This window comes from Callorhinus ursinus, unplaced genomic scaffold, assembly GCF_003265705.2.
Source record: "Callorhinus ursinus isolate GAN/ISIS: 27379988/994484 unplaced genomic scaffold, GSC_fseal_2.0 scaffold51, whole genome shotgun sequence".
Classification (NCBI taxonomy): Eukaryota; Metazoa; Chordata; class Mammalia; order Carnivora; family Otariidae; genus Callorhinus; species Callorhinus ursinus.
The window spans coordinates 6,679,679-6,699,073 of NW_027397113.1; the positions used below are offsets into that span (position 1 = coordinate 6,679,679).

At 62.9% G+C, this 19,395-nt stretch overlaps 1 protein-coding gene across 1 annotated transcript; it reads right to left on the bottom strand.

Moving 5' to 3' along the window:
* Positions 1 to 1,534: 1,534 nt before the first annotated feature.
* Positions 1,535 to 16,899, bottom strand: PLCB3 (phospholipase C beta 3). The gene is made up of 31 exons (XM_025878362.2): positions 16,669 to 16,899; positions 14,120 to 14,197; positions 13,789 to 13,857; positions 13,560 to 13,700; positions 13,237 to 13,316; positions 13,102 to 13,155; positions 12,938 to 13,013; positions 12,724 to 12,824; positions 12,043 to 12,209; positions 11,806 to 11,952; positions 10,627 to 10,867; positions 10,366 to 10,450; positions 10,095 to 10,281; positions 9,116 to 9,321; positions 8,178 to 8,274; positions 8,006 to 8,090; positions 7,587 to 7,711; positions 6,979 to 7,133; positions 6,727 to 6,888; positions 6,035 to 6,134; positions 5,840 to 5,944; positions 5,546 to 5,637; positions 4,136 to 4,289; positions 3,984 to 4,019; positions 3,697 to 3,889; positions 3,095 to 3,236; positions 2,927 to 3,003; positions 2,722 to 2,811; positions 2,473 to 2,530; positions 2,222 to 2,308; positions 1,535 to 2,135 (listed from the first exon to the last, which is right to left on the bottom strand). The coding sequence occupies exons 1-31, from the start codon at positions 16,765 to 16,767 to the stop codon at positions 1,932 to 1,934; spliced, it is 3,693 nt and encodes a 1,230-aa protein (XP_025734147.1). The 5' UTR covers positions 16,768 to 16,899; the 3' UTR covers positions 1,535 to 1,931.
* Positions 16,900 to 19,395: the final 2,496 nt, after the last annotated feature.

The following is a 19,395-nucleotide window of genomic DNA, read 5'->3' on the forward strand; positions in this document are numbered from 1 at the left end:
GCTTCCTGGCGGCCGGGGGAGAACCAGCCTCTTAGAGTGGAGTTACCGCGAGCTGAGTGCTGTAACAGGGACTCAGAACCGGGGTGAGGGCGGCTCCCTCCGGCAAGGGGAAGTCCGGGAGGGCTTCAGGGAGGAGGTGAGTTAGCGCTGGGCCTTGAAGAGAGAGATGGAGGAGGGAGCGGTCATTCCCCGTAGAGAAAAAACCCATGGAAGGATGGGGGCGGGGGCAGAAGAGGCCAGGATTCTGAGGGGGTTGGAATGTCATACCGGGGCGTTTGGAGTTTAGCCGGGCCTTTGAGGACCCAGGGACCGACATGGAGTGTTTGTATGTGTAGAGGCAAGCCAAATCAGGAAGATAGGCCTTGGTGGCTGAGGGGCCTGGCCACAGAATAGAGTACGCCAATTTGGGGACAGGACCAGGCCTGACCACAGACGCAGGGAGGGTTTGGACAATGGTATTAACCCTGAGGGAGCAGGGCAAAGGGGAGAGGCCCCCAGCCCTGGGAAGGGCCAGCTCTGGAAGCCCTTGCTCTGTCGCCTCCCCACCCTATCTGTTTGCCTGAGGCTGCAGCAAAAACAAAGAATGAAAACACTCAATTGGCAGGAGATAAGCCCAGATAAGAGGCTGCCTTCCTCTGGAGGAGGGAGGCAGTCAGCCGGGGAAGCGCCAGGAAGCTGGGAGAGGCCTTGAAGAAGTGCCAGCCTGACCCTGTGGCAGAACCTAGCCGCACCCTCGCTGCGGGGTCTCTGCCACTCCACGCTGTCCCGAGGCCGAAGACAGTCTGTCATAGAGGGTCCAGGCCCGCCCTGCCTCCAGGTCAGGACATCTTGACTTAGCTGTGGCCTGGCACATGTGACTTCTGCTCTGGGCCTCAGTTTCCTCATCTGTAAAACAGGCATAACGTCTCCCTCACAGGGATGAGGGGGATGCTGGGTCTCCTGGTCCCTGTGAGCGTCTGTGACGGTCAGCTTCCCTTCTCCCAGGGGTCACTACCAGGCCCCCCCCCGCAATTTGTATCACTGAGAGCCCGGGGCCCCTGATGGTGGACAGGTTCTGAGTGGACCAGGTCCATCCCCGATTAGAGTCAACTGCCTGCGAGGGGCCCAGAGCAGCCTTGGCGGAAGATGCTGGGCGCTTGGGTCATTATCAGGCGACAGGAAGGGGGGGCAGGGAAGGCTTCCTGACGCACAGGCCTGAGCCTCTGTGAAGGGAGGACAAGAAGAGCCCACGAGGGAGAAAAGAAATGGGAGTGGGGGGGGCAGAAGCGATGGGTCAGTGACAGAGGGCATAAAGGCGGGAAAGCCTGGGGGAGGCCACTGGATGTCAGGTCATTGGGAAGATCTGCAAAGACCCAGGCAAGGAGGTCTCAAGGTTGAAACCCAGCAGCCCTCCGCCGAGGGCCTGACCTCAACCCCACAATGCCCACCAGCCCGCTTTATAGATGAGGAAACCAAAGCCGCAGGAGAGCGGCAGAGCCAGGCCCAGGGTCCTCTGCAGAACTGCCCCCCACCCCAAACCACACTGCACACAGGGTCCCTGAAATCCACTTTTATTCATGTAAAAAAAAATTCCCAAAGAATAGAGAAAGCATGTGACCCCCTACTTCCCAGAGCTCAAAGTCTCTGCCAGTGTTCCCCGGGGAAGTGAGGGAGACAGCTCCCACTCTGGGCCGCGGGTATCATGGGAGGGCGAAACCCTTACGGCCCACAGTGACCCAGCACCTTCCTTAGGACTGAAGGCAGGAAGGAGGGGCTGGAGACAAATGGGGCCCCAGGAGGGTGAAAGAAGGGAGTTAGTGTGGGGTGCTTGCCCCAGTTTAAAAAAATAAAATTTCTAAAGATAAAAAGTTAAAAAAAAAAAAAAAAGCATTAGTGTCTTAGCTTCCTGCCCTCCCAGCACCCATGCGGCGGCCACCTCTTGCTCAGCCAGTTCAGAGCTTGGTGTTCTCCTCTTGGCTCTCCGAGTCAGCGCCAGACAGGTGCCCACCGCTCCCAGGTGCGTGCCCGTTGCTGGCACAGGCCACCAGATGCCCGTCCCCCAGCCCCTCCGGCGTCTCGCCCAGCAGGCTCCGGCGGATCTCCTGGGGCAGCCTCGCCCGCTGCTCCTGACACTCCTGGGCGAGCTGGGCCAGCAGCTGAGGGAGGAGGAGGGAATGACACAGGCGAAGCCCGGCCACCTGGCGCTCTGCCCGCCCGCTGCCTGCCTCCCCCCAGGCCTCACCTTGGGCTCCTCTTCTACCAGCTGCTGGAGGGCCTGCTGCTGCCCGGCCACGAGGCGCTCATGCCGCTGCTTCTGGGCCTCCTCCAGCTGCAGGGGGGCGGGGGGGGGGGGGGCTGGGGTCGGGCCGAGGGTCTCTAAGGGAGGGCCGGGGAGGGCCCTCGGGCTCTGGCTGCGCACGGAGGTCAGGCAGGGGTAGGCTCCCAGGACTGGGGGGTGGGGGGGGGGCAGGGTGGCACCTGAGCCTCACTCACCCGACGGATGGAGTTGACCGACTCAGTGATGTGCCGACGGTTAATCTCTGTCAGTTCTCTGCAGGGAGAGAGGAAGCGGGGGGGGGCTCGGTGCCCGGCCCCCAGCAGCCCCCTGCCCCCAGCAGCCCCCGGCCCCCAGCGGCCCCCTGCCCCCAGCGGCCCCCAGCCCCCAGCGGCCCCCTGCCCCCAGCGGCCCCCGGCCCCCAGCGGCCCCCTGCCCCCAGCGGCCCCCGGCCCCGGGGCCCTTACGCCTCCTTCTTATGTTTCTCCCTTGTCTTGGCCTCTGAAATACTGTTGTGGCGCTTCCTGTCCAGAATCTTCTGCAGTTCCTTCTTCTCCCTGGAAGAGCCAAGTCGGGGCGGAGAAAGGGTCAATGGCAGGTCCGGGGGCTCTCCTCTCCTCCGAGCACCAGGGAGTCCCCTGCCCCACCCCCCACAAGATCTTTTGCCTTCACCTCTCGTTCATCTCCTTCAGCCTCTTGAACTGAGTTGTGTGAGCATCCAGGACAATGTCCCTGAGCCGCTGCTGAGCCTGCGGACACAGGTGGCCAACAGGTGACCCAGGCTGAGGCCAGCTCTGTCCGGGAGGCAGGCTGTCCCTTGCTGCCGCACGCCCACCTCACCTGTCTCAGGTGCTCCAGCCTCCGCTCAGCCTCTGTATCCGCCTGGGCCTCCCTCAGCTCCAGCAGACTCTGCACCTGTCTCTTCTGGAACTCTTGATACCGCTTCACCTCCTCCTCTTCCTCCTTCTCGTTCTCCCCGCCTCTGTAGGAAGAACCCCTCTGGGTGATCCTCAAGTTGTCACCTGGACTTGGGCTGGGAGGGCAGTGGAGGACAGAGCAGATCCCAATAGGCAACGGCAGACACCAGCCCGGGGCCGAGGGGATGGGGGTTAGAGTCTGTGATGCCAACAACCAGGCCCATTAGCTCTGTGCGAACGATGCTGGGAGCCTGTCGCGGCAACAGTCCCTGGGAATACAGGCTGCTCGTGGGGGACTTCCACCGAGGCGCGGCTCCCTGGCAGAGGGTGGGGCCCATGTGGAAGGTTCCTCGATCTTCCTGCACCAAACCTTGACTCCCCGGCGGTCAAGGGGCAGCCCCTGGCCATCCTGCCATGCCCCCCCCCCCCCCCAGGCCCCCAGTGAAAACCCCCACAGGCGCACACACCCTCGTAGTCACCCCAGGACACACCGCCCACGGGCGCGCAGGCAGGCGGGACACTCACAGGACGCCCGGCCGCTGGTGGCACCTGCTCTCCGCCCGGGCCTGGGCCAGGCCGTCGAGCAGCCGGCGTGTGAGGGCCATGGCCTTCCGCTGGTGCTTCTTGTGCAGCTCCCGCAGCTCTCGCTCCTGCCGGCTCCGGAGCTTCACCAGCGCCTTGTGGCCTCGGAGCTCGTCCAGCGGGACCGGGGCCACCTCTGAACAACAGAGCAAAGGTGGGCTGGGTGGGGGCGGGCGCAGGCCAGCCCACAGGAGCACCCCACTCCCCTCCAGGGCAGCCCCGCCCCGCACCTGAGAGGAGACTGGCGATGAGGTCGTCCCGCTGCCCTGGAGAGAGGAGGCAGGGCTGTGAGGGGCGGGGAGGGGCACAGCAGAGCTACCCCCACGCCCCCCCATCCCCCAACCCGCTCCCCATCCCCCAACCCACCCTGGCCGCCCCTTACCTGGGCTGCTGAGGGAGGGGCTGGTAGGGGACGTGGCAGGGCCTGGGGGCCGGCGCGGGGACGTGTCCAGTGGGCTGGGTGTGGGGTTTGGGGTCAGCTGGGACCCCAGCTGCTGAGGCTGAGTCTCCTGGCAGGTCTCTGGGCCGGCCTGAGCCTGACGGGGAGAAAGCAGAAGGCTCTTTCCAGAAATGCTATCCTAACCTCCCGGGGCTCCCCAGTGCCCCCAGCTGGCTTCCCCTCAGCCCCTCTGGCCTGGGTTCCTCGTCTATCACATGGGGCTGTTGGAACAACTCTGAGAGAAATAGGAGGTCTCAAATTTCGAAACCCCTTTTCCACGCGGGGTGTGGAAAGGTAACGTGAGATCGTGTCTCTCGGATGCCAGGCCCCATTGCGTGTGCTCGGGAAATTTGCAGATTGTTCAGGAAAGCCTTGGCCCCACCCCAAATGTCCTCCCCTCTCCGAGGCCCCCTCCACCCTTGCCCATAGCTGCTCATCTTCCTCGCTGCTTGGCTCCTGATTAAATCAACGAAGGAAGTGACCGCAGAGTGGGCACTAGCCTCTCCCGCTAACAGCTCCAAGCAGCCGCTCTCTCCGCCTGCCACAGGCCCCGTGGGACCGGGTCTGGACGCACGGGGAAGGCTCTGCTCCCGACCCCTCCCCACAGAAGCCACTGCCCGGCTTCTGGCTCCCAGGACACCAGGTTTTAAAAGCTTCTGTGGCTTCCAACTGCTTCGGTGAAGCGGCTGAACCCTGCACTTCAACTTTGACCCTGTGGCCATTGGAGGAATGCCAGCCCAGGTCTGTCCTGAAAGCCTCTCACAGGCAAAAGGGGTAGTTCCCACATCCTTAACATGTGGACAGTAACCCTGGGCTGCTGAGCCCACTGAGTCAGAGAGACCAGAGCCCCACATCATGCCAGTGTCGGAGCAGAGCTGAGGGTTGGAGGTCCAGCTGGAGAGCCTCAGTGTTCCCATGTCTACACTGGGGTGGCAGGACCAAACTCAGGTGGTATGGGGGGGATTATATGAGTTGAGTGGGTAAAAAGAGCTCCCACCCGGCCAGGCAGAGATCTGGCACGCGGCACTCACTTGGCTTTATTATCTGGTCTGGATGAGAGAAGCCAGAAAGGGGAACCAGCCCTCCAAGCAGAGAGTGTGGGTAAATGCATCAGGTTGGCATCTGCAGTAAGGCAGTGAACAGCCCAACTCACGGAGAGGGGCCGGAGCACCAGCTGGGACTGGGATGGGACAGTGCAGGCAGAGGAGAGTGGAGAAGGCTGCAGGGTGCTTCACCAGGACCTGGCCCGGAGATCAGCCCTCACCGCACCCCCCCCACCCCCCCAGCAGCCCCCAGGGTCCAGGTCAGCCTGAGCCTGCTCCCCTGACCCGCCCCTGACCTGCCCTGGCTCACCTCGCTCTCCCCAATGAGGGCGGCCAACTGCTTGGCCCTCTGGTCCATCAGGCTAACGTGCTTGATGGGGTTGATCAGGGCCTCGGCGTAGTCTGGGTGGGGGCAGAGGACAAGGGTTTCAGAGACACAAGCCCCAAGGCCACGCCATCCCCACTGTTCTGGTTCCGTGGAAGGACCACAGAACCCACCCTCAGGTCTGTTTAGCCCCCTAACGGCCGACCCGGTTGGCGCCCCTGTCCCCTACCCGGCCTGGCCTGCGCCCCCCCCCCCCCCCCCCCCCCCCCCCCAGCTCACCCTGGTGGTCATCAGGGATGTAGTCGGAGGCTTCGGTGTAGATGAGCAGGGCTGGCAGGCAAAGCGGCTGGTTGGCCTCGTTCCGCAGACAGATGTAGTGGTACCCTGTGAGGATGGGACGGCAAGGTGGCTGGGCCCCACTAGCCCCCCCGCCCCCCACTGCCCCTGTGCTTCCCAGAGCCCAGATGGCCTCACCTGAGCGGATGGCCGAGACGGGCAGAATCCGATGCCCCACAAACTTGCCGCCCTCCTCAAAGGCCGCGATGCGCAGCGAAGCCAGTGTGGGCAGCACCACCTGAGGGCCCAGACCGGTGCTGAGCCTCGCAGCTGACCCACCCATGGCCGCTGTGTCCACTGAGTCACAGCGGACCACCGCCACTGAGGCCAGCGCTCCGAGCAGACCCTCCAACCAGCTGAGCCAATGACCGACCGTCCGTCAGCACTGCCGCTCAGCCGGTGGTGAGGAGAACGGGCAGAGCCCTCCAGGCACCACTCTTGACAGGACAGGTTCAGGCCTTGCCAGCTTAGGAACTGGACTGGGAGCCCTGGGTCTGGGGCGCAGAGGTCCAGTCCATTCGGGAGGCCAGGACGAGCCGGTGTGAGCTTGCGCCTGTGAGCACAGACGGGTCCTTCCTGCCTGGGAGATGGGGTGGGCTGCACCCACTCCTCACAGGGGCTGTGGGCCCTCCTGCTGTCTCACCTTGCTGTTCTCTTCTCGAAGCCTCCAGAGGGCAAGGAGCCCGAGCCCGACCCTGGCACAGGCAGGGCCTACAAGGGGCCTGGAGGTGACAGGCCCAGGCTTGAGGTCCCTCGGCACCCTGCCTCCGACCCCTGACCACTACCCGCGTGCCTGCTTGCTGCAGGGCAGGCACGGGCGCCAGGCTCACCTTGGGGAAGTCAAAGGGCTCCTCGTCCCACACGGGATTGAAGGAGTTCCCTTGGGAGGTCCGAGTGCGGTACTTGCGCCGCGTGTCCACGGGGAGGCCGAACATGTCCACCTCCACGTAGATGCCCACCTTCCTGTCGGAAAGGAACTGCCCCGAGATCACCTGGGGGGGGGTGGCAGGACAGTGAGGCAATTGCCCAGAGTCCCACCCCCAGGACACCCCGCCAGAGCCGTCCCTGCTCCCTGGCTCCACCTTGACCCGCAAGGCATTGGCCACGATGCCGTCCACGATGACCTCAGTGAAGGGATCGAAGGACTTGTCTGGCCGCCGCATGAACTCGGGCTTGAGCAGGTAGCCACTGCGCCCGTTGTACTCGAACACGCCTGCGTTGAGTTGCATCGCCACATCTGGGGGGGGTGACAGGGGGAGGCCGAGGACCAGCAAGGCCAATAGGGTGAGGAGGCAGGAAGGACAGTTCAATGTAGAGGGAGGATCAGGGGGCATTAGGGTCAGATCAAATGGGATCAAGGGTCCAGACTCAGGAAAGATCAGACATGGGGAAAGGTCTAGGGTCAGCCAAGGTCAGGAGGTGGGGTTTGCCCAGGCCTTGGTTTTCCTGTCCCAGTTCCACCTCAGCTGCTCTCATCCCGAGAGCTGGTCTGGAGGAGCAGCGTCCCCCCACCCCCACCCCATCCCACATCTGAGACTGCCAGGAGGAACATGTCAACACCTGAGGGGCCTGATGGTGGAATGGGCTACTTTGGGATTAGTCAGAGGTCCCTTCAGACAACACGGGCAGGGTCACCGAGCAGAAGTCAGTGAGGTTGGAGGCCAGGGAGTCGAGGCAGGCTAGTGCTCACCCAGGGTCTGGAAGTTGAGGGCAACAAGCTGGCAGCCGACGTTCCAGAAGAGCTGGGGCATGTAGTTGGACGAGTCCACGCGGGTGCCCTTGGGGTAGATGCGGCTGAGCTGCTGTTTATTGTATCTGAGGTTGGCGGTCAGGGGCCACGCCGTGTACTGGCCCCCGCCTCCTGGCCGGCATGCCAGGCCCATGCTCCGCTCCTGTGAACCCACTTCCCAGCCTTTGCTCTAGCTGCCCCTCTAGCCCCCTGCCTCTCGGCCCCGTCCCTGAGCAGTTTCCGAGGCTAGCCCCAAGCCCAGACCAGGGTGCTCGAGGGTCAGGACCCTGTGTGGGTGGCGGAAGTGGGGTCAGAACGTCTGGGCCGGCCTCTGAGCACCCCCATCCTGGTCGGCCAGCCCTGGCAGTGTGGAAGGATACTCCACAAACTCCATGGGGCTCTTGGTCAGTTGCTCCATGGCCTTGGTTTCCACGAAGGATGACATCTCGAAGCATTTGTTCCTTTCTGGGGGGGGGGGGGGGGAGGGGGGGGGGGGTCAGGCCTGGAAAGGCTGGGCTGGCTCCTGTTCCCACCATCTCCTACCCCACTCACTTCGAGCAGCCTCAAATGACTTGAACTTGACGGGCTCAATGTAGTTGACGAGTGTTGACATTTCCTCGGTGGCATTGACCTCACTGCTGGCAGTGCCCTGTGGCCCCCAGACGAAGGGTCAGCAGTGCCATGCCCCCCAGCCATCAGTTGGAAGTTCCCTCACCTGCCCCCTGTCAGGAATGGGGTGCTGACCCTCTGCCCACCTCTGCAATCACACTGCCCAGTGGCTCTCAGCAAGGGCCCCAGCCCCTCTGGCCTGTCAGTCCTGGTTCCATCCCCTCTGGGGCCTTGCCCTGGACCCCACCTTCCTCCTTTGCCTCCTGCCTCCCTGATCCTTGGAAGCTGGAACTCCTCACCCAATCCCAGGGACTCAATGATTCCCAAGCAGATGAGCCATTATTTCTAACCCACCATGCTGCCATCTCCTCTCAGTGGCCCACCAAGAGCCCTGACCTCAACACCTGCAGTGCTGAACTTGGCCACCCCTGCCCACACCCTTCCTCACTCCAGGCCCCTCCCAAACCTGACCTCATGGATCCACCTTTTCCGTCACCTCCACTCCTCAGAACCCAACACTCCCTTGTCTTACACTGCCCCTTCCTGTACTCTCCAGTCCTGCCACAGGGTCTTTCCACATGGTGTCCCTCTGGCTCAAGTCCAGTTGCCCAACCTCCCTGCCCAGTCAGTCTCCCCTACTTCCCCCCAATTCTACACCCTAACTCGCCCCACCCCAGCCCAGTCACGGGCATAATTTCATTTGCTTCCATAACTGTTTACCTCAGATCCCTTCTCCCCGCTCTATACACACGCCCCCTGTGGACTCCAGAACAACAGGCTAGCATCTGATCGTGGCCAGACCCAGCACACAGTAGGTGCTCAGCAGATGCCTGGGTAATTAAGCCATTTTCCCTCTGCCTCTTCCTGCCTACAGGGCTGACCTCATCTGTGGTCGGCTTTTTAGGATCTGTCTGTTCTTCCTCTTCTTCATCTTCCTCCTCATCCTCACGGTCAGCAGGTCCAAGAGCATAAGGGCCCCGCTGTAGCCCATCCTCGCCCAGAGACTTCCGAGGCTCCAGGTTGGGCTTCTCCAGGCCCACCTCTTCCCCATTGCTCAGGCCCAGGCAGCTGTCAGAGCTGGGGGACCCTGCAGAGGATGGGGCCACAGGGGGTCAGGACAAACACAGACACTCGGGAGCCAGGAGGGGTTGTAGAGGTGACTCAGTGGGGAAGTCGAGGGGTCATCTCAGGGCAGGGTGGCTCGGGAAGGGGGCAGAGGTCACGAGTTGGATGGTATTAAACCCAGTAGTAGTGCACAGGGGTCTCGGGTCAAGGTCCAAAGTTATACCCATCAGAGAGATAGGTAGGCTGGCTCAGAAGGGTGAGAAGCCAGGATCTGGGGTCCAACTGCCTTGGCAGTGGGGGTAAAGGATGACACAGAGGGGTTCCAAGTCAGGGGTCCATCAGAGCCACACCCAATGAGGAGGCTTAGTGGGGTGAGCGGTCAGGGGTCGGGGACTTCAATAAGGTGAGAGGTCAAGGGTTAGCTAAAATTATAACCAGTTGGGTAGAGAGGCTCAGTGGGGGTCACAGGACAAGGGTCAGAGGTCTGAGGGTCACAGCCAAAGCATGAGGATGTAGCTCACTGAGGCCAGAGGTCAGAATTCAGTCATAATCCGGCTGTGAGGTGGGAAGCTGAGGTTGGGGTATCAGGAATTGGATGGAACCCAATCCAGTCGGGGTGTAGTTCAACGAGGTCAGTGCCTGGGGCCGGGGGTCAGAGGTCCCCTCCTCAGCTGAGAGGCTTGGTGAGGAGGGAGGGCAGGTTGGGAACAGAAGGAGGGTCGCCAGGGTGGTGGGGCTCAGTGAGGTGAGAGCTCAGGGTCAGGATCAGGGTCGAAGGCTGGGCCAGGGCCGTACCGAGCTGAGGTGAGGAGGGCTCAGTGGCAGCAGAGCCCTCGCTCAGGGCCGAGTTGCTCTGCTCCAGCGGCCGCTTGCGCACAGAGCTGTTGGGGACACCAGTGCTGGGCTGGTGTCGCTTCTTGTTCTTTACCAGGATACGGCCCATCAGGTCCTGGGGGCTGGGCAGGGGGACGCCTGCGGCCAGCTGGTGGGCACAGGCAGGTCAGGGCCTGCCGGGGTGCCCTCACACCCCCCCACCCCACCCTGCCACAGCTCCAAGCCCTCCTACCGGGTACTTGTCCAGCGGGTCGATGAGCAGCGCGTCCCCAAAGATGGACCGGCAGTACTCGGCCATCTTGGCCTGCTGCTTTGCCCTGTGGGGCCAAGGTCAAAGGTCAGAGGTGGGGAGGGGGGCTGTAAGGCTGATGTCCCCAGGGTAGATCAAAGGCCTGCAGGGTCAGAGGTCCCAGGAACAGTCGGACAGTGCCATGATGGGACGGCTGCCTCTGGGCCGATGGGGTGGGGTCCCCCGGGTCAGGGGCCCACTCACGAGTCCACGTGGTTCTCGAAGGAGAGGATGACGGGGTAGGGCGAGGTCTTGAAGGCGGTCTCCGCGATGGCCTCGAGCACATCCCGCAGCGGCACCTCCGTGGTCATGGTGAAACCGTGGGTGATGAAGGGCTCCTCCTCGGGCGGCCGCCCTTTCCACACGTCCAGCTCCACGCAGCGGCAGCCCCACAGCAGCGCCTGCCGGTACATCTCCACCGACGAGGTTCCGGCCAGCTGCCCCGCTGGGTACAGTGACCCTCAGACCTCAGACATCACCAGAGCCGCCCGGCCAGCCTGGCTCCTCGCCCTCCTCCCCAGGCCTGTGCTGAAACCAGCCACGCTGGAGACGCAGAGGCCACTGTGGCAGCCCAGCCCGGCCCTGGCACGCTGTCTGGCCAGCCCTTGATCGCTCCTTAATTCACTGTGGAACCAGCACCATCTCTCCTGCAATCCCCCAGGGCCGGGCCCTGGGCCCGCCACCCAGCCCTTGGCACGCGTCCAAGCTGGGCAGAGTCAGCATCCAGCGGCGCTGGCTGATGACTGGTTCCTCCTCCAGGGCTCACCCTCTCATGGATAAACACCCGCTGCCCCCCGCCCCCCCAGCTACTGGCCTGAACGGGGGAGTTGTCCCCAACACCCCCAGGGCCCCTCAACTCCCTCTCCTCCTTCCACCGCCTGCCGCTGCCCCGCACCGGCCTCCATCACCTCCTGCCTGGAGACGGCAGGCCCTTCCCTGCCTCCCATCCAATCTCTGCAGAGCACCTGGCTTGTCATTCTTCCCAAAACATATCAGGTCTCATTACCTCCCCTGATTAACACCCTCCAGAAAGCCTTTCCTGCCCACTTAGGATAAATCCAAATTTCTTCCACGCGCTGGTCTAGCCCTGCCTCCTTTTCTCATCCCCTCTCACCTCTACCTGCCCCAACACCCGCCCTGCTCCGGCCTCCTTCCCGCTGAAGAGCACCAAGGAGTGTCCTGCTCCCGGCCTTCAGGGCTCCTTCCAGACCACCCAGGAAAGGCGCCCGTGCAGAGAAGCCCCGCTCCTCCCCAGGGTAGGCTGCCTGTTCCTCGCGTGCATCCCTAGCACTGGCCACCCCAAAAGGAGGGAGGCTATGGAAGGGGCAAAGGGCAGAGGGCACGGAGGCCAGCACCCCAGCTGCCCAAGGGGGGCTCGCTCACCTGTGAGATAGGTGTTGTGTGAGGAGTTGATGAAGTAGGCGCTTAGCGGCTGGGTCATGTCTGCGCTCAGATCCAGGGCCTCCAGGGGCAGGATGCCATTCTCCTCACCTCCCAGGTAGCGGCTGAAGCCCTCCATGGACATCTGGTCTGGGGGATGGGTGGGGTCAGCGAGCTCAGCTGGGGCTCCTCCTGCTGCCACCCCCCACCCCGACTCTGACGGGATCCCCACTGGCTCACCTCGCTCCAGGAACTGCTGGTTGGGCTCATACTTCTCAATGAGCAGCCGGGCCTGGGAGGGGCGCAAGGGTGGGTACAGCACTTCGTTGAGCCTCGGGTCCCGTTGCTTCTGGTTGATGAAGTCCATGAGCTGCTCCAGCGTCAGGTATGGCTTGCCCTTGGCGCCTCTAGACCAGGTAGGAAGCTGGGTCAGGCTGGAGCCTCACCAGCCCCTGCTCCACGCCCTCACCCTGAGAGCAGGAGTCAGCAGGTGGGTGCCTGGCTCTAGCACCTGCTGGCTGGGACTTGGGCAAATGGCTGCCACTCTGGGCCTCAGTTTTCCCATCCACTTTCCTAACCACGAGGTGCTGGCATTGGCATTAGCAAGGGCTTTGGAAGCCACCAAGGGTTTGGCTTGCTAGGCCTGCTTTTGGACCCTGGACCCAAACTCAGCTCCAGTGGTCACTCGGCTCTATGAGCTCAGGCAAGTCCCATAGCACATCCAGCCGCTCGGCCCCCCACCCCGGCGTAGGCTGATACAAGTAACCCCAGAAAAGGGTCAGTACAGAGCAGTTCACAGCATGGCCCCAGCCCCCCGGGACCCCCGAAAGCTCTGTTTCCCCTCACTGTGCTGGAAGGGAATGCCAGCAGAGGCCACACACAGAGCACTGGGGGCTAGGAGGTGGGCCCAGCCCTGCTCACATCTCCAGCAGGATCTTGTCAATGTCCGGCCGCAGACACAACTTATTCAGGAACCGCTCAAAGATTTCCAAGGAAAACTCGTCAGGCCGGATGGACTCACTCTGGGGGGGCGGAGGGGAGGGCAGAAGCGTGGCGTGAGAACCCAGGGGCAGTTAGCCCCAAAAGACTAGGCCCCCACCGTGACACCCTCCCTATGTTGCCCCTGCCTCCTCACCCGGTTGAAATTGAGGCCACAGGATTCCAGTGCAGTCTCTACTCGCTTTTTATCTGCTGAAAACATCTTGAGGATACTGAGCAGGTGAGAGGGGTCAGAGTCATGGGGGCGAAGGTCACCCAGGTGGGGGCAGGAGAGAAGGTACTGAGGGAAAGGGTACTCACTTCTTCACCGGGATCCGTCCATCCTGGTTCACCTGCAGCTTCAGCTTTGTGTATCTGGGGAGGCAGGCCAAAGGGTCACACGCTGGGCATGGCCACCCAAGCCCCCGACAGCCCGCAGGTAGGCCCGGGACTCACGCTTTTCGCAGGAAGGTGTTCCGGGAGGCGTTCTGAGCCAGGATGTTCATGGCCAGCTTGAACAGCTCCTCGGTCCAGACCTGAGGGGTCGGGAGACGGGGTGAGGCTGGGAGGGGGTAAACGGGGAACAGAGGAGTTGGCCCAGCCCCAGACCACACTCAGAATCAGGTATGATCCACAGGAAGTGCTTAAATACTGCTTTGTCAGAGGATGATTAGAAATAGGGGCAAAGAACAGCCTAGTGCGCGACAGACACTAAGTGATGGCTGACGCGGCAAGTGAGGTGGTGGCTCCCCAGGGCCGACCCTTAGGCCCCAGCCCACCTTGGCTGTGTCATCCTGCACGGCCATGAAGTTCAAGAATGTCGTATTCACCGGGTCTGGCCCGGCCACCACCGTCATTAACTTCTCCTCCAGCCGGGCGTCAGGGCCCCCAAAGCCCAGCACCTCCCGGATCTTGGGGTCCTGAGGAGTTGAAAGCCAGGGGTAAAGAGGGGTGTCCCCATCCCCCAAGGCCTCACTCCCATTCTTAGTTCGGGACCCTACCACTCACCTTGGGCAGGCGGGCATAACGCCCCGTCCGTGTGTCCCGGATGGAACTGATGTCCAGTGTGTCCACCTCCTGGGGAAACCAGATGCCAGGGTAGGTCGGAGAGGCTATGGGGCAAGAACCAGGGGCCCCCAAGATCTCCACCCAGGCCAGGGAGTGGCCACCCCCTGCTGTAGCCCCAGCCTCAGCCCCCGCCCTTAGCACTTCCTGTCCAGGGAGCCGTGGGAGCCGTCAGCCAGCAGCTGGGCCTCACCCTCGGGGCGGGTGGGAGGGGTTCGAGGGTCTGGGCCAGGGGCCCTGGACCTGAGCAAGCTGTACCACTGCCCGCCCTCACCATGTTGGGTCCGGTCCAGTACAGAAAGAAGCCATTGGCGTCCACACGCAGGGTTACCAGGTTCCGACTGGAGGCCTCCTGGGGACAGAATGGGACGGCAGGGGGTTAGTGAGCGAGGGCTGTGGGCCAGGCTTGGGCTCTGGGCTCCCTCAGGCCATCCACCCCCAGTGCTCCTGGTGAGTGAAGATGAAGCCTCATCTAGCCCACAGGTCGTTTGTGGTTCCCCTACGGTCCTCAGGATGAAGCTCACACAATTGTCCCTGGCATGACACTTGGGGTCCCAATGCCCCTCCTGGCTTCGCCTGTATCTGACCCTAAGGCTCAGTCACATGGACCACTATCTTTCCCCTCCTCCGGCTTTTGCATTGTTGTTCCTTTGCTAGGATATCCTTTCTTTCCTTCCTTCTCGACCCATGAAATCTGACCCACCTCCTTGGGGAGGCCTCCCCAGAGTTGGAGCACCCTGAAACCCCCTTGAGAATATTTACAGCATGAAAGCAGAGGGTTCGGAAGTCTGACTTCTACAGCTCGTGTGTCCCTCAGGGCCCCATGACAACCAGTCAGCCCTGACATCGGCCTCAAAGCCCATGACCCCCCCCACCCCGCACTGCACCCAATGGGAGCCTCAGCCTTGCGGCTCACCCCACCTAACAGAATAGAGACTGAATCCCACCAGAAGGGGACTCACCCTGCCCTTGGGACTGGACAGTTAATTCTGTCTTCCCTCAAACAGCCCTGCAGCTGGCAGGAGGGCAGGGAAGGGTATGCCAGCCCTATTTTCTGAGGAGGATCTGGTTGCTGGCACACTCCCAGGGCCACCCCTGTGTGACTCAGGACCAGCAGCCAAAGGCCGGGGGGGGGGGTGGTCATCAGGGCCAGTGGCCCTCTAGGAGCTCACTCAGTCCTCCTAACAATCTTATGAAGTATGTGCTGTTGTTCTTCCCATTTAACAGATGAGGAGCCTGAGGCACAGGGAGGCTGTATGGCTTGCTTAAGGTCAAGAGGAGGCCCTAGAATTTGCTCGCAAGCAGTACGGCTCCAGAGTCCAGAGGCCCAGGAAGGAAGGAAACAGGACCCCTGCTAGGCTCCCAGCTCCTGGCCTTAGCTGTAACTCCACTGTGGGGACTGGGATTAGTCTCCACTTTCCAGACTCAGTTTCCTTTTCTGGAGAATTGGGGACTGCACCAGCCCCGCCCATCTCTTTTTTTATAAAGGCCAGGAGGCCTTGGAACTTTGGGGGTGACTGGGCCTCCCCACCTCACTGTGCTGACACCCATCCTCAGCCCCTCCCTGGGATTCCCAACCCTGCCCTGTGGCTCAGGTCCCCCAGTAGTGTGAGGAGAGGGGAGTTCTGTGGGTACGGACCCCAGGGTCTTCCCCTGCCCCTCCCCCAGTGTCTCGCCTTCAAAAACAGCCCAGGCCCCCCCTCCTTAGCCCTAAGTCCCAGTCAGCAACCCCCACCCCACCCCCAGGGCCCTCTCCCAGTTCCCACTTCCTTATTTGGGTTTATCACACTGGAAGGAAAAGGAGAAACTTTTCCCTGCACGCAGGACTGGGGGGGAGGGGTCTCCCCGGTCCCTGGAGCTCCCAGGCACCCCTCTAAGGCACACCTGCTACCTCAGGCCACGCCCCCAGCCCCTCCCCCCAGCTCCCACGCCTACCCGCCCCACCCAGCCGGAAAGGAACCCAGAGTCTTCCAGGCCTCCGGCCTGACTGGGAAAAAGCTGCGGGGAGGCTCAGGCAGGCCGGGTGGAGGCCCTGGGGAAGGAGGGGCCCAGGGGGCAGAGGAGGGGGCGGTCTGAAAACGGGGGTGGGGCGCAGGACCGCTCGGCGAGCCGCAGGTGGGGGCCGGGGCATCTGGGAAGCAGCAGGGGCAGGGCAGGTAGAAAGGGGGGGGCAAGGATTTATTGGGGTTCAAAGTCCCTGATGCTAAGAAGTGGAGAGCAAAGTTCCCCAGGGCTGGAGGAACTTGGGGGGGCAAAGACTTCACTAGGGGGTGACTTGGTGCTCCCTCCTGAGCAGAGAGCTGGGATGGGCTCCTGAAGCAGGGCAAAAGGGTGCAGCAAGAATAGGGTGAAAAAGTGATGAATGGAGAACAATGTTCAGGCTAGGGCACTAGGAAGAATGGGGGTGCGCTGAGCCCGATTGGGAGCCAGGGTCCTCGAGCCAGATCCAGTGTCAGGCAATGGTCTGAGGACCAGGCCAGGGTTGGGGGAACCAGAATTAGACCGGCAGGCAGGGAGGGGTGGAGGGGGCGAGGGAAAAGACGTGGGGGGGGGGAACGGGATTCACTGGGGTTCGAAGTCTCCGGGCCAAAGAGTGGAAAGCCAAATTTTACACAGCTGAATGGACTGGGGTTGGGGGTGGGGGACAAAGTCTTCATTACGGGCACGACTGGGGACTCAAGTTTCCGGAGCACAGCCAGAGTGGCTTCGGGGTGGGGGGGCGCCGTGGCCAGGCCAGGCTCGGGTCGGGGTCCCCGGCGTCTGACTGAGCTTGAACGAGGGAGTCCCAGGAACTGGGTGGAACGGAGGGCCCCCCGCGCTTACCTCGTCCCATTTGATGAACTTACTCCCGCGCCTCAGGGTCTCTACCACGGTGGGCGGCTCCAGCTGCAGCGCGTGGACGCCGGGCCTGGCGCCCGCCATGGCCCGGCCAGGGACGAGTCGGGGACCCTCGGAGCCCCGACGAGGACCGACGGCGCCGCTGCTCCCTCCGCGCGCTCCCGCGCGGCCCGCTCCGGCCCCGCGGCGTCAGCGCCCGCCCGCCAGTCTGTCCCGGACAGACCAGAGAATCGGCGGGGCCCGGGCGGGGCGGGGCGGGGGCGGGGCCGCACCGGCCCCGCCCCCTCCCACCCGCGTCGGGCCCGCCCGCCCCGTGTCGGCGGCTCCCCCTGGCGGCCGGGGCGGCGACTGCAGCCCGAGGGGGGATGGGGCAGGGGTATAACCTGGACCCCGGCGCTTCGCTGGGGGTGCTCATCCGGACTTGCCTGGGTTGGAGGACAGAGCTTGGGGCCAGGGTGGTTGTTAGGGTGCAGCCAGAGGGACTGGGTGTAGAGGGCGCTGCTGAAGACTGGGAGGGGGGTCAGCCGGCTTAGGTTTCGGAGGGGCGGGGGCGAGGGCCAGGCTAGGGCCGGGGGAGCGGAGCCTTGCCCCCACCACCCTCCAGCAACACTGAGCTGAGTGCAGGAAAAGCCACTCCCCCCCCCCCCCCCCCCCCCCCCCCCCCCTTTGCCTCACCCCCTCCTGCAGCAGCTCGGTTCCCCCCCCCCATCCCTGGGAGCACTTAGACCGCTAATGGGCCTCCTGCCGGCAGGCGCCCCTCCCCCGTCCCTAGACCGGGGAGGCCGGGAGCCTGCTGCCTCCTTTAAGGACCTAAGCATTCTGACCTTCCAGAGTGAGCCCTAGAACAGCCCCCTTCTTGTTCTGTAGACCCCCATGACTGAACCTGGACCCTGTCCCTGTGGGGCTTCCTACTGAACGCTGTGACGGAGACAACTGCTCTGCTCGTTTGCCCAGAGGGTTCAGAAGCCTCGCGGGTGTCCACGGACAAGGGGGGTTGAGGAGGGGCTCTGCGGTGCCTGGCCTACAGCAGGTGCCCTGAAATCGGCGCTCCAGGGATGGGAGGGGGGGAAGGCGCATGGGCACTGGGATAGGTGGGGGCTGCAGCCCCTCCCGCAGGGCTTGGCTGGGGGGGAGGGCTCCTGCCTGGGGGCCCCTGTGGGAGCCCCCCCAATACAGAGGCAGTAGCAGCAGTAGGTTTAAAGTAGAACTCATCCAGAGGGGCCAGCCAAGTCACCTAGAAACCCAGAAAGAGACTAGAGCTGGTTCTGGGGGAGGAGGGGTCAGCCAAGGAGGAGCGGGCCCTGCAGGCCCCTTCGCCTCAGGCTCTCAGACCCCTAAGGGGAGGCCCTGCCTGGCTCTGGCCATCCTCAAAATCCCCACCTTGTGGGACACCAACTCTCACCTAAGGAGTCTCCTTGCCTTTGGCAGCGACCCCGTGGGGTGGGATTACTATTTACACTTGAGGCCCAGAGAGAGGAAGGGACTTGCCCAAGGTCATGCAACTTTGTAGGAGGATTTTAGCCCTCTGACTTGAAGGCTGGCTCATCCTGCCTCCACTCCTTGCCCTTGAGGAGACAGAGAAAGGGGGGCAGGACGTGTGATTCCCTCATCCTCTCTCAGAAGAAGAGCAGAGCCATACCCTTCAGAGATTCAGAGATCACCAGATCTCACTGGGCAGAGCCATGCAGGGTGGAGAGTGGCGGCCTCTGCTCCCCCAGGCATGGGTTCAAGTCTACAGCAGAACCCAGCCCCTCTGTGCCTCAGTCACCTTGTCCAGAAGCTGGAGATTGCGGGGGCATGAAAGAAACAAATGGGTACAAGATGACCCCTAGCTGCAGGCAGCTGGACATATGACGAGTGGGTAGCAGACGGGGGCATCAGGGAGGAAGAGGAAAGGGCACAGATCTGCTCTGGGGCAGGGAGCCTGCCAGCCAGTGCCGGGGTAAGCAGGCCAGAGCCAGGGTTCTAGGCCTTGGACAGGGATACTTGAGATATGCTGGGCAGCAGCTCCTTGGCAAACAGGATGGGAGCCTGTTTCCTGAGCCTGAGCCTCTCCCCGCCCCCCACCCCCCACCCCATGTCTTCTGAGGCCAGGGTAGCCCCTATTAAAGGGCTCCTTCCTCCTTGGACACTTTCTTCCAGGCTTGGTAATGGTAATAGGGTTTCTCGGCAAGCAGTAATGGTGGAAGGAAGGCAGCCTTTCCGCCTCTACCCTCGATTAAGGGAGCGGTCTTGGGCCCACGGGACCCTCCCTCTCCAGGGCCTCTGCTTCAAAGAGGTGCTAAAAGCAGCCTTAGCTGCACTCTGGTGGAGAGGGGGCTGGGACCTCAGGGGGGGTGGGGCTGGGGAGGCCACAGTCTGAGGCCTGCAAGATGAGGCACGGTGGCGGCCGCATACTCCAGTCCCAGGAGGGTTTAGGCAGGAGAGCAAGGGCGGGGACGTAGGCCCTCAGCACCGAGCTCTCGGCCCCCAGCCACCGGAGCTTGGTAGAATCAGCCCCCCGAAAGAGGCTCAGAGCAGGTAAGCGACTTGCCCATGGCCTCCCAACGTGCTGGGCAGAGCGAGGATTTGAACGCAGTTCTTCCACTCCGAGGGTCTGTGCAGGGCAGCCCAGCCTCAAACAAGGCTGCAGGCCAGCATGACCATCTGCACTAACTGTTCTCAGGGTGGGTGGCCATGGCAAGGGACTGAACGAGCAGAAGCAGTGGGGAT

What these genes read in the sequence shown, in the direction of transcription:
- PLCB3 (XM_025878362.2), bottom strand. Translation starts at nt 16,767, where the DNA reads ATGGCGGGCGCCAGGCCCGGCGTCCACGCGCTGCAGCTGGAGCCGCCC. An exon ending in ACCCGCTGGACAAGTACCCG is followed by an intron (nt 10,282 to 10,365) that starts GTAGGAGGGCTT and finishes TGTGCCCACCAG; the next exon opens with CTGGCCGCAGGCGTCCCCCT. An exon ending in CCCCTCCCTCAGCAGCCCAG is followed by an intron (nt 4,020 to 4,135) that starts GTAAGGGGCGGC and finishes TCCTCTCTCCAG; the next exon opens with GGCAGCGGGACGACCTCATC.